This window comes from Lactuca serriola, chromosome 4 (assembly GCF_051521515.1).
Source record: "Lactuca serriola cultivar US96UC23 chromosome 4, Lser_US96UC23_V15, whole genome shotgun sequence".
Taxonomy (NCBI): domain Eukaryota; kingdom Viridiplantae; phylum Streptophyta; class Magnoliopsida; order Asterales; family Asteraceae; genus Lactuca; species Lactuca serriola.
In genome coordinates, this window is record NC_136411.1 from 389,445,027 (window position 1) to 389,457,442 (window position 12,416).

The 12,416-nt window shown below is 33.1% G+C and overlaps 1 protein-coding gene across 2 annotated transcripts; it reads right to left on the reverse strand.

The window, feature by feature from the left end:
• Positions 1-449: 449 nt before the first annotated feature.
• On the reverse strand, positions 450-3,950 carry LOC145097837 (uncharacterized). Of its 2 annotated transcripts, none has more exons than XM_079035490.1 (10): positions 3,685-3,950; positions 3,141-3,531; positions 2,717-2,785; positions 2,198-2,536; positions 1,847-1,982; positions 1,589-1,751; positions 1,380-1,505; positions 1,103-1,297; positions 832-954; positions 450-749 (listed from the first exon to the last, which is right to left on the reverse strand). In XM_079035490.1, exons 2-10 carry the CDS (start codon positions 3,388-3,390, stop codon positions 657-659), a joined length of 1,494 nt encoding a protein of 497 aa, XP_078891616.1. In that variant the 5' UTR covers positions 3,391-3,531; positions 3,685-3,950; the 3' UTR covers positions 450-656. The 2 variants fall into 2 exon arrangements, with proteins under 2 accessions (XP_078891616.1, XP_078891615.1); XM_079035489.1 differs by having other exon boundaries at positions 3,141-3,582.
• Positions 3,951-12,416: the final 8,466 nt, after the last annotated feature.

Sequence of the window (12,416 nt, forward strand, 5' to 3'; positions counted from 1 at the left end):
GTTCAAATACATAATTAGGAAAGGTATAAAAGTACAGCGACACATTTGTCCATTTTGGCTTACAAACAATCCTTTGAATACATGTACAAATAAAACAAAAAAGCAATATAATATATTAATATATTTTGATCACAGTCATCGACATAAGGTCGTAGGGATGAGGACGAAAGGTGTTGGTTCTTTCCATACACTTTCGATCACCTCTTCCATTTTTTTGGGCTCTTTAATTAATTGGTAGGAGGGTAGGTAGTAGGTAGAGATGCAAGAATATGAAAAACAATAATATAATAATTATTATTAACAAAGTTTGATTTTGTAAAAACTTAACTTGGATATTTATTGAGCTTCTTGTTTGAACGAAAACAACTATAGTAGTAAATGAAATATTAAGTATATTAGTACTTAGATTAGATACACATATGAATAATGTAAGCTATACTAAGACTTGATACTACAACTTATTACTTATACTATGAGTTAATGTCCCCAATCACATTTGTCGCGATTAAATTCAACATAACACAACTTATACTCCAACATTATTATTCTAATCAATTACATATTCCAAAATCTAGTTTAGAAGCTGTACATCATTTTCTATATCACTTTTATTTCAATATCTATTCTTGAAATACCCAAAAAAAAATAACCCTGATTTATAGTCCAAGAAGATTGTAATTATTGTAATCAATTTCTTTCAAATGAATGCAACATAACATGCATTCTGGCAGCTCTTCGGCCTTGTTACCCTGTAGTCAAAAAAATCAATATTTATAATCATTTTAAATGTTGAAAAAACTAAATATAATAAAAAAATTCAAAAATAATAACCTGGATGGTGAGCCCAAAATCAAGTGTACAATGCTTTAACCTCTCTTGAAATGCTCCAAAACCTTTTCTAGATATGTAACTAAATCTATGCATGTCCAAATCAATCTCAAAGTAGTTCTCCCCCTGAAATTAATTTTTTTTTTTTAAAAAAAAGGGAAAACTTTTAAAAAGTAACAACTTATTTTAACTTTAAGGAGAAACCCTGATTGATTTATATAGTAAGTCGTACTTTCTGTATAAAGTCAAAAGGAAACACTGATATATAGCTTACCAGATAAAATTCATGTTGAGGACGTGAAAGAACAGGTTTTTCATTGTAAGCATTCATTAATTTCCTTTCACCCCCACTTAATTGAAGATTTTCCAAATTTGTCACTCTTCCCAAAATCTTTAATCTTTCTCTACATGGTGCAATTGTATCTACCGGAAAACCTCTAACCCTTTCCACCTCATCATCGATCATTTTCTGATACAAAAAAAAATAATAATAAATAAATCAATATTTTTATGTTACAAAATAATAAGATTAAAAAAAAAGACGATTATACCCTTATGTTTTCTTGAAAATGAGGAGGGAGTTCTTCGTAGTTTTCCGAGAGCTTGAAGTAAAAGACGAAGCTCATTCCTTCTCCATCGTATTCATGTTGGAATAAAGCGGGAGGATAGAGGGGTATCTGAGGAAATTGGATCATAATTTATGTAATAGTTTTTAATACTTTAATATATGAGTTATTTTTCAAAATTTAAAAAAGTATACCTGAAGATTTACAACAAGTAAAGGAGGGACTTTTCCGGAAGATTCGAAATTCGGAAGCTCAACAAGACGGGCGATATGGTCAATTTTACGTGGAGATAAAAACACATCCATTCCAATCGGATAAAAAGCCGCATGATTTGAAGCATTTTCTTTCTTTTTATCTCTAACAAAAAAACAAGAACAACACACTATTAGGATTAATAATCACATTTAATAATAATAATAATTTATATTTTATAGGAAGTAAGAATCTTATACCTTAAATAATTATGTCCGCGGACTTTAAAAGTAGATGGTTCAAGTGGGGACCAGCAATCGGACATTTTCTTGTCAATTGGACAACATGGAACTTGTGAGCCGGCTTTTGGTCTTTGAATCACGGCTTTTGGGGAGACTGAAACACAACACGATCACATTACGGAATGGAATCATACAACATTGGAATGGAATGAGTTATTCCATTCCATTGACTGTCATCATATTTGATTTTCGCTTTAACGAATGGAACGAGTGTTGTGTACGATTAGAAAACTAAATTGGTAAACTTTAAAAATATTGTGTACAAAAAATAAAATAAAATAAAATTATATTAAGGCGTAAGAGTCTTACATATGGAAAGATTTGATTGGCCTTCCCTCCATTTAAAAGAAAGCATAGATGTAACTTTCTTTTTTGCACTTGGAGGAGGACTTGAACATGGTGATTTACTACTCTTTACATCTGTTGAGGTTGTGCAATTTAGACATGGGAGGCAATTATTTTGTAAAATTCCAAAATTGTGGGACCCATTTGCTAATAAAGTAGATGCTCCATCTATGGAAGATTGTGATGCTTCATTTGGCTTTGTTAGTGAATCAGATGTAGAGAAGGTTGAAGATCCTTGGTGTACTTGATCTGAAAATTTTGGAGTTACTGATGCACTAATGGAACCATTTTGAGACATGATATCTGTGTGATTAATAAACACACAAATTAGCAATGTACCTTAATTGATTTGTTTATTATAGAATCTTACTTTCATTTCTTATTATTATAGTGTTGTACTTTGATGAATCCACCCAATTATAGCAATGTCTAATAAGAAAAAATTTGAAAGTATAATATTAAGAAAATGAAAACACTTATTACCATCTTGAGTGCTGTAGAAATCTTCATCTCCATCAGAATCGATCCCATTTGCAGTATCATACCAACATTCTGAATTTTCAATAACAAGAACATATGGTTTAAAAAATAATACCTTAAAGATGAACTCATAGCTTAGTTTTTAACAAAGGGTCCATTGAAAAAGTATTCAAAGCTCACTTATTACGTTCTAAACTGAAACATAAATTGGACAAACTTTTCTTGGTAGTAGAAAGATTCATTTGGTGAATTTCAGCAGAATGTAGCTAAATTGTAGGTTTGATTTTTTGATAACAATGCATTCATGATCATAACGAGAAGCAAGAAGTAATTATGTGGTAGCTTTAATCGGCTAAGGGATGATTAACAGGAAAAAACCCTAATTGCAATCATGAAATCGAACAAATTAGGGTTTCTTTGAATATACCTTGAAATGTTGGGTTGCGAAATGAGCGACGATCCATGGAATTCGATGCACCAGCAGAAGGATCGATTTTGTTCCGAGATGAATACTTATTTGCAGCATCAGTCTTCGACTTCCTACCAATTCGTCTTCTTCGCTTTCTCCCATGTGTTCTTGCGTTAATTTTTGGTGGTAATTCACCATCTGGAACATCTCCATGTTCTTTATGACGTACGCCCACGCACCCTTTTGCCTTCGATCCACATAGTCCCATCTCTCTTACACACACAAACACCAAGAACGCGCAGTGGGAACCAGCAGCAGAAGCAGCAGAAATCAATTAAGATAATGACTTGTATGATCAGATTTTATACGTTTGTCCACAAAAAACGGTGTCGATCCACTTCTTGATCCCCTTGAGATAAAATTTGAAAGATTCCAACAATTATTCGTCAAACCCACTTATCTATTGATCCAATAAGATACATAAATCAATACCCATAAAAAAGGAAACAAGCAAGAGCATAATAAAAAAGAATCAATCGTATTATATGTATTAGAGATTTACCCACAAAACTAAGGAAGGAAACATCAACCCGCCAGTGAAAATAGATGAGCAAGAAGTAGTGAAGCAGAAAGTCTGAATATTTGAAGAAAGAAATTTTGTGGGATATTTTAATGGATGACAGAAAAGGTGTAGCTACGAAATTGAGAGATTGAGATGGGTTTAACTTTAATCTGTCATCACCTGCATTGCTACACAATCGTTGTTGAACAATCTGATACCACACCGAACATCTTTAAAGCATTTTTTGTTCAATTCTTTTTCTTTTTCTTTTCCGTATGTGGACTGGGTGTTTCATTATTTTGTCGACCGATAATTTGGAGAAAATTACAATTTTTGTCCATATTTTGAAATTTTGATACGGTTGGTACTCTTGTTTCTAAATCTATCATGGTCGGTCCAACATACCTATAATTTTATATTTTTTATTATTTGTCTTTTTATTAACTACACAAGAAATCGATTAAACTAACAATTATAAATGACGTATGGAACAAATATAATCATTTTTTTGGTATTAGCAAGTGATATTTTTTTCATGACACTATTTTTGAGTTAGACTCGGATTCCAAAGTTTCAATTTCGGAATAATAGTCATGATTATTACCATTTTGGAGTTAGTTTTTATTGTTTTTAAATAATTATGGTAAATCCAAATTCTCATCTTCAATTTACCCTCGCATATCACTTTATCGTTTCACTTGCTCCTAAAGTTGATTAGATTGATGGAAACCTAATGGTTAAGTGGTGAGATTTCACACAAAAGATCTATAGTTCAAACAATAACAATGACACATCTAAACTATTGTTATTGTTCTTGATTTCTCACATGGGCCTTAGACATGTTTACATGGACCGCTTAGATGACGTAATTTACTATTTTTTAAAGTTTATTATATTTTCCACATATCATTTTACCTTCACCTATCATTTTATTATCATATAACATTGCATTATCATATATACCACTAAAATTGATTAGATCTCTCATATATTGTTTTACCCTCACACCACCTAAATTCATTAGATCTTTCACCTACTCCATTTTCATAATCTATTTAAACCGGTTTAGATGCTAACAAAATTCATACAAAAATCAATTCAAAACATATTTCACAGCAAAAGTCATTACTTTATTTTTCTAAAAATGTCTTCTAATTTATTGAAATTTATTTTCAACTCTAGTCGTCATTCATCCTCCAACAATGAGTTAAGCACTTGGGCATCTCTAAATCTATAAGGAAGTCAGTAGATATCAGACAAGCAACGTACATAAAATTGAAAGTGAATCTAAACGAGTTGGCTACATAATCGTTGTTGAACACACTGATACCACACTGAACATCTTTAAAGCATTTTTGTTTAATTCTTTTTCTTTTTCTTTTGTGTATGTGGACCAAGTGTTTCGTTATTTTGTCGACCTATTGTTTAGAAGAAATTACAGTTTTTTTCTATATTTTTGAAATTTGACACGCTTTGTACTCATTGTTTCTAAATCCATCATGGTCAGTCTAACATACTTTTAAGTTATAATTTATAATTTTCTATTATTTGTCTTTTTATTAACTATGCAAGAAATCGATTAAACTAACCACTATAAACGACGTGTTGAACAAATATAATCATTTTTCTAATATTAGCAAAATGATCATTTTTTTTTCTGAGTTAGACTTGGATTCCAAAGTTCCTATTTCGGAATAATAGTCATGATTATTACCACTTTGGAGTTAGTTTTTATTATTTTTAAATAATTGTTATAAATCCAAGCTCTCATCTCCAATTTACCCTCAGATATCATTTTATCATTTCACTTACCACTAAACTTGATTAGATTGTCTTAGTGATGGAAACCTAGTGGTTGAGCAGCGAGATTTAACACAAGAAGTCTATAGTTCAGACAATTACACATCTAAAATATTGTTATTGTTCATTGTTTGATCTCTCACATGGGCCTTAGGCGGGTTCATGTGGGCCACTCAAATGACGCGATTTACTATTTTTTAAAGTTGATTATATTTCTCACATATCATTTTACCTTCACCGGTCATTTCATTATCATATCAAACTTTATTATCATATCTACCACTAAAATTGATTGGATCTCTCACATATTGTTTTACCCTTACACCACTTAAATTCATTAGATCTTCACCTACTCCATTTTCATAATCTATTTAAACCATTTTAGATACTAACAAAATTCATACCAAAGTCGATTCAAAACATATTTCACAGCAAAAGCCATTACTTTATTTTTCTAAAGACGTCTTCCAATTTGTTGAAATTTATTTTTAACTCTAGTCGTCCTTCATCCCCCGACAATGAGTTAAGGACTCGGGCATCTCTAAATCTATAAGGAAGACGGTAGATGTCAGACAAGCAGAGTACAGAAATGAAAGTGAATCTAAGCGAATCGGCTACATATTTGTAGGAACTCATTTGTACGATCGACTAGTTGCGAAATAAAAGGATCTTGATATTTAACGATAACAAAAATATAAATGAAGAACATAAGATGGGTAATCAATGATATAATAGAGAGAAGGGTTACAATATGTAGAACGAAGAACACCTCGGTGGGAGAGATCCCAACCAAGAGTTTTTTTTTCTCTCTCTCTCTCTCTAAACAAAAGACTACATATTTGGTGCACACAAAAACAATGAAGGTAACCGATTCCAAAGGAAGGTCTGTCGTATTTTGGAGTTCTAGGAGGTGATTTTGGGAGCTTTAAGAAGACAATTTTTTCTTGAAAACATTGGGATTTCATTTTGATTTCAATTTGTAAGATTTAACTCTTAATTTCTAGGTTTGTGTTTGTTCTAGTCATGAGTGGCTAGAAACTTAATTCTCCAACTTTATGTCTTGACATTTGGATGTGATTTCAATCATATGACTTGATGTTTGCTTTCAATTTTCTATCTAGTGAATTTGATTTTGTCTCAACCGAATGTTTGATTCTAATTGTAATTCTTATTGGCCATGTGAATTAGGGTTAGACCATTCAAGTTATCTAATTGCAAAATCCGTAATTGTTTTGTAAATTGGACTAGGTAACAAGCACTAATTTGATTTCTATTGAATAAATTTAGTGTAAATCTTTTCACACACTTTTACACTCCCAGTCTTGTGAGGAGTATTGAGTGTTGTTGGGAACATTCACATAAAGTTTAAAGCAACCTTTCAATCTAATTCTAAGAGCTTGTTTAGATTAGTTAGTAAGGTTAGGATTAATTAAAGAGCTTGTTTTGGTTAATTATTGTGGTGAATGGGAAGTGTTAGAGCTTGTTAACACTTTCAAGTACCAACTTAGATAGAATTAAACAAATATCTTGTCATCCATGGAATCACACTGCTAATTTGTCTTGCATAGAGTTGGAGTACTTACAAATCTTGAATTTATTTCACTTAATCAATTGCTTACTCATTAAATTAGCTCTTATTTGAATCATTGCATTTAAATCCCCCTCTTTTGTGATCATATTGTACCTTGCGCAAAAAGGTATAAGCATTTGTCCTGTGTCTCTGTGGATCGACCCTGCTTACCTTGTATTACATTTTTAGTGCAAAGTAGCAGTGTTTTTGGAGTCATTTGTACCCCTTTATTTGTTGGGTTTGACACCCTAACACGTTGTATGCCACCAGGAGGGTGGTTGGATGCTTGCAAACGGAAGTATGGATGGGTGTGTTTTTATTTTCTTTGGTGTGTTTGTGTGAACAGTGTAGCTTGGCCGAAAAATCGAGAACAACCGCCACCACCACCGTGAGGTGGTGGCTGCCACCATCTACCACCGTGTGTGTGTCTTAGTGGTTGTGTGTGTTTATTTGAAGTTTAGCATTGTAAAATGTAATTAAAAATCAGAATAATGAAATGAAACCCTAACCACTACCGTGAGGTGGTGGTTGCCGCCACCAGCCGTCGTGTTGGGTGGCGGTGTGCTTGTTGTGTTTAATGGGCCTAATGAACCTTAATTGATCAAAATACCTAGCTACTAGGCCTATTGAGCTAAGATTGGATTGGAAATCCTAATTAGGGTTTAGAAAATCCTAATATTGGGTTTATGGGCCTTGGACTTATCGGGACCCACAATTGGGCCATTGGAATGGGAGTTGTGTATAAAGCCCAATCACACCATATGATTTATTTAAAAGAGTGATTGACTTAATGGATTAAGATATTAATGGGTTGTGAGAAACACTTAACCCTAGTTGTCATTTTATGTGAAACCCTAATTTTAGGAATTTGATCGGGCCCCACACTTGAATCATTCACTAAACTTAACATATTAATTCATAATCATTTGCAATCAAACTAAAGCAATATTGGACTTGATGGATTAAGTCCTTAATGGGTTAAGTAGGAACACTTAACCCTAATCATCATTTCATGTAAGAAACCCTAATTTTTAATTGGGCCTTGAGTTCGGCCTTTCTATTGGGCTTTGGTAATTGGGTTATTAATGGGCCATCCAAGAACAAGAAAATGGACTAGAATAATTTAATGGGCTTTAGGGTAAGGCCTATATGAGGGTTTGGGCCCAATTTAGAAAATTAGGCCATAGATGGGCCATAGTTTGGGCCTTAATGATTATATGATATCGGGCCATTTGAATGTCAAATGTTAGACTGACATAAATGGTTGGGCCTTAGAGTGAGACCTATTGGATTAGGTGTCTAAGCCCATAAATATAATTGGTATGTACTTGAATTGATTACAGCACAATCCTTTTGGGTTGCCCTCAAACCTAGCAACCGGATAAGGAAATTATGAAAGGAGAGATATTAATTTATTATAAGATTAATAAATTAATATAAATTAATTTATTAATATGTTAAAAGATTAATATATTAATAAGAAATCATTATGTTTAATTAATTGTTAGTAAGAAATTAATTAGAATTAATTTTGGGGTTAAAAGAATTAGGCCCCGTTTGATAGTTGCTGACTGAGAAAGTGCTGACTGGGAAAGGTCTGTCTGGGTAAGAAATCCTGACTGAGTAAGAAATGTTATTGTTTGATTGTACATCTGACTTAATGTGCTGAGTGATGAAAAATGACTATTTTACCCTTCTGTTATATATACTGATGGATTAAGTTGCTGAATAATTATAAAAACATACATATTGTCATACAAAATGTAAATTACACACAAATAAAAAATGTCATACAAAATGTAAATTAAACATAAATCATTTAATATCCAAATAAAAACATAATGAAATTTAAAATAACATAATAATTTAACGTAAAGTAGGTGAAAGTAGGCGATTTGCAATCTGATCACGCAAAACACGCATATATTCAACGGCTTCTGGACCCCATTCTATGCCTTGTATGTTTTCTCTATCAATTCCCCCACCTTGGACGTCAGGAGTAACCATAGTGTCCTCCTCAAAATTTCTAAACAAGTCATCTTCTATATTGTATTTCCTTATAAAATTATGGACCGCGACACAAGCAATGACTATGTCTCTTTGCACGGTAAAAGGATAAGGAGCCATTTGTTTTAAGATTGGGAATCTCGCCTTCAAAACACCATAAGCACGCTCAATAACATTTCTAAGTTGTGCATGAGCATAGTTGAACCTTTCTTCTCTAGTTAAAGGTCTGCCTCTTCGAAAATCGGCTAACCAATACCTAGTATTGCGGTATGGAGCCATAAACCCACGAGTGTTTGTATATGCGGCATCACAAAGGTAATACTTCTCTGCAAATGAATGTGACACATATTATATAAAGAAGATAGATAATAAAAGTTATATAAATATTACAAACCCGGTGGAGGAAATGGAAATCCAGAAGTTGAATTGAATGCAACTTCTTTCAAAACTCTTGAATCATATGCTATACCCTCCCATCCAGCCCAAACAAAGGTAAATATCATATCAAAATCGCAAATTCCTATAACATTTTGAAAACATTCTCCTTTTCCTCGTCCCCTATAACGAGTTTGTTGATCAACGGGTACAACCGCATGTACAAGAGTTCCATCTAATGCACCTATTGCTCCGGAAAAAATATTTTTTAACCGTCTATGTCGTTCTGAGTTATGTCTTGTTGGATTAGGAGTTGTTGGTACTATAATTTCTTTTGCAAAACACATTGCAGTTAGGACCTCATGAAAACATTGATGAATCGTTTGTGTGGAGTGATGAAATCTTCCCTTAACCGCGCGAAAACGTTCATTATGTCCTATAACATGTAAGAATATAGCCATTTTCTCTTCAATGCTTATTGTCCTGCTAGCTTGCAACCAATTTTTTTGGGTAAAATGGTTGCATAATAAAGAAAATGCCTCTTGTGTAAGACGCATCATATCGTAACATTGTGTAGGGTCTCCGTACATCAAATCTTGCGTGTACGCATACCCGCTTGAATCGTTATCTCTAATTCTATGAATTTGTATTAGTCTGCGTCGGTTTGACCTCAACCAATAAAACACAAGTAAAAGAAAAGCTACAACTTCACCATCAGAAACCATACTTGACCTGTTACAAACAATTAGGTAACATGTTAAAGTAAAAAATAGGATCCAAAAGTGATATTCAATATCCAATAACATCCGAAAGTCATAAAACAAAAAACTAGTAAATACCAAAAGTCATATTTAACATCCAATAACAGCCAAAAGTCATGCAAATAACATCATCCAAAGTAACATCCAAAGTGTCAAACATAGGATCCAAAAGTGATGTAACAAAAAACTAATAACCAAACTTTTCTACCCGCACCCATCAAAGGTAACCATACTTCCTACCCGCACCCATCACCCACGACTCACAACTAGTATGTGAAAGTCGTAACCAAACTTTTCTAACATCAGCACTTTCACCAAATAGCAAAAGAGCGTTCTTGTGTCTTTCATCTTCTTCTCCCCATTCCATTTTGTTTAATTTCTCCATACACGCATCAACATCCTTATCCATTTCACTTTTTTCAATTCTTTCATTTTTTTCCACTAACGACCTTGCAAGCTTGACAATCTCCTCTTCAACTTCTAACGCCCTTGCATCTCTCTTTTTTCCACCAACTCTTTTGTTTCCACCAACTTCCGTATTTTTTGAACGCCCCGAAGATTCTTCACTTGCACCTACGTGTTGTGTTGAGGTTTCCATTGGAACATCATCATCAAAATCATGGACACTAAACTCTTCTACAGGACGAGGGAGTGTAGAAGATGGCCCCCAACTTTGAAAGTCGGTTGAGGTCGACCCTTCAAATAGTTGGGTGCAAAGATCAGGAAACAGCAGGGGTTTAGTTTTCAATGACAACACGAACTTGTTCAACTGTTTACAATTTTTATGAATTTTAGTATTTTTTATAAAAATAATTATAATAGTATTTGTTATAAAAATATTACCTTCCCCTCTTCCTTCCATTGTTCATCCGTCAGGTTAAATTTATTTTTTATAGGGTCATATATATTGCCGGTTTTGTTTTTCAGTTTCACCCAAGCAACATACTTTGATTTGTAGTAGTCAAAGTGGTTTCTCATTTGCTTTTGATCAACCTCTTTACCATGTTCGTTCATCAATTTTTCGCGTACTATCTTCCATGAACTAGCCTTAAGCCCAGAACCCTCACGACCATTAGTGGTTAGTTCATGAATACATGCGTCAAGAAAAGTTTTGTCCTCACTTTCGTTCCAAACCAACATCCTAAAACATTAATATTTAAAGTAATTTATCATAAGTTTTATTAAAATAAACAAAAAAAAAACCAGCTTTTATAGCTTATAAACAACCAAGTTTGTACACAAACCAATATTGCCATCATAACTTTTATATTTTATAGCTTATAAACAAAAAAAAATTGTGATTTTTTATCACATATCTTATACACAACCAAGTTTCAGATTTCATAACATTATAGCAACATGAATTTCTGATTTCATAACCAATTTAAGATTTCATAACATTAGACCAAGAACAAATTTTGATTTCAAAACCAATTTTTGATTTCTGATTTCACAAAAAGGGCAACAACTCAAAAAAAATAATAGCAATCTTCTCATCATTTATTACGCATATAATGTTATGAATGAGTCATTTGATGCATCATCAACATTGTACACATGATTCTTTTTCAGTTGTTTCTATGCAATTTGATACAGGAAAGCTGCAACTTTGTGAACAACAATGGCATACAAGAAAGAAAAGTCTACCTGTAATTTGATGTAATTTGATACAGGTAATTTCATAGATTATATAATGAAAAAAATTATGGTTTCATAATTTATACATACATTATACACAATTAAGATTTAAGAGATTATACATATTTTTTTTTCTGATTTCATACACTATACGATTTCAGAGATTATACAAGCAGGAGAAGATGTTATACCCTAGTATTTTCGGATTTCATAAACTATTTAAGAGATTTTCGGAATTTCCTTACCTGTTTTGAAGATTATAGATGGAGCAGATAGGGCGATTCTGGCAGGAGAAGGAGAAGACGGGCGGAGCTTGGATGGAAGGAGAGCAGCTTTCCGGCTGAAGGAAGAAGACACCAGTTGAAGAAGTCGCCGATTGAAGAAGACGTCGATTGAAGAAGAAGAATCGCTGCAGCTTTTCTTTTTAGGTCACGAAGGGAACAGGGGTAAGGAAGTCTTTTTTTCCAGTCGGATGCATAAACCAAGCTGACCTATTCAGCCGATTGACCCAGACCTGCTGACCGAAACAGCACATTTCAAACACCATCCGGCTGACCGAGTCAGCCAGAATCGCTGACTCA

Bases quoted from the DNA above. Each gene is read 5' to 3' on its own strand.
- LOC145097837 (XM_079035490.1), bottom strand. From the start codon at position 3,390: ATGGGACTATGTGGATCGAAGGCAAAAGGGTGCGTGGGCGTACGTCAT. The intron at 1,983-2,197 runs GTAAGACTCTTA...GTTGTGTTTCAG, and splicing joins CCAATCAAATCTTTCCATAT to TCTCCCCAAAAGCCGTGATT. The intron at 750-831 runs GTTATTATTTTT...TTTTGACTACAG, and splicing joins ATTTTGGGCTCACCATCCAG to GGTAACAAGGCCGAAGAGCT.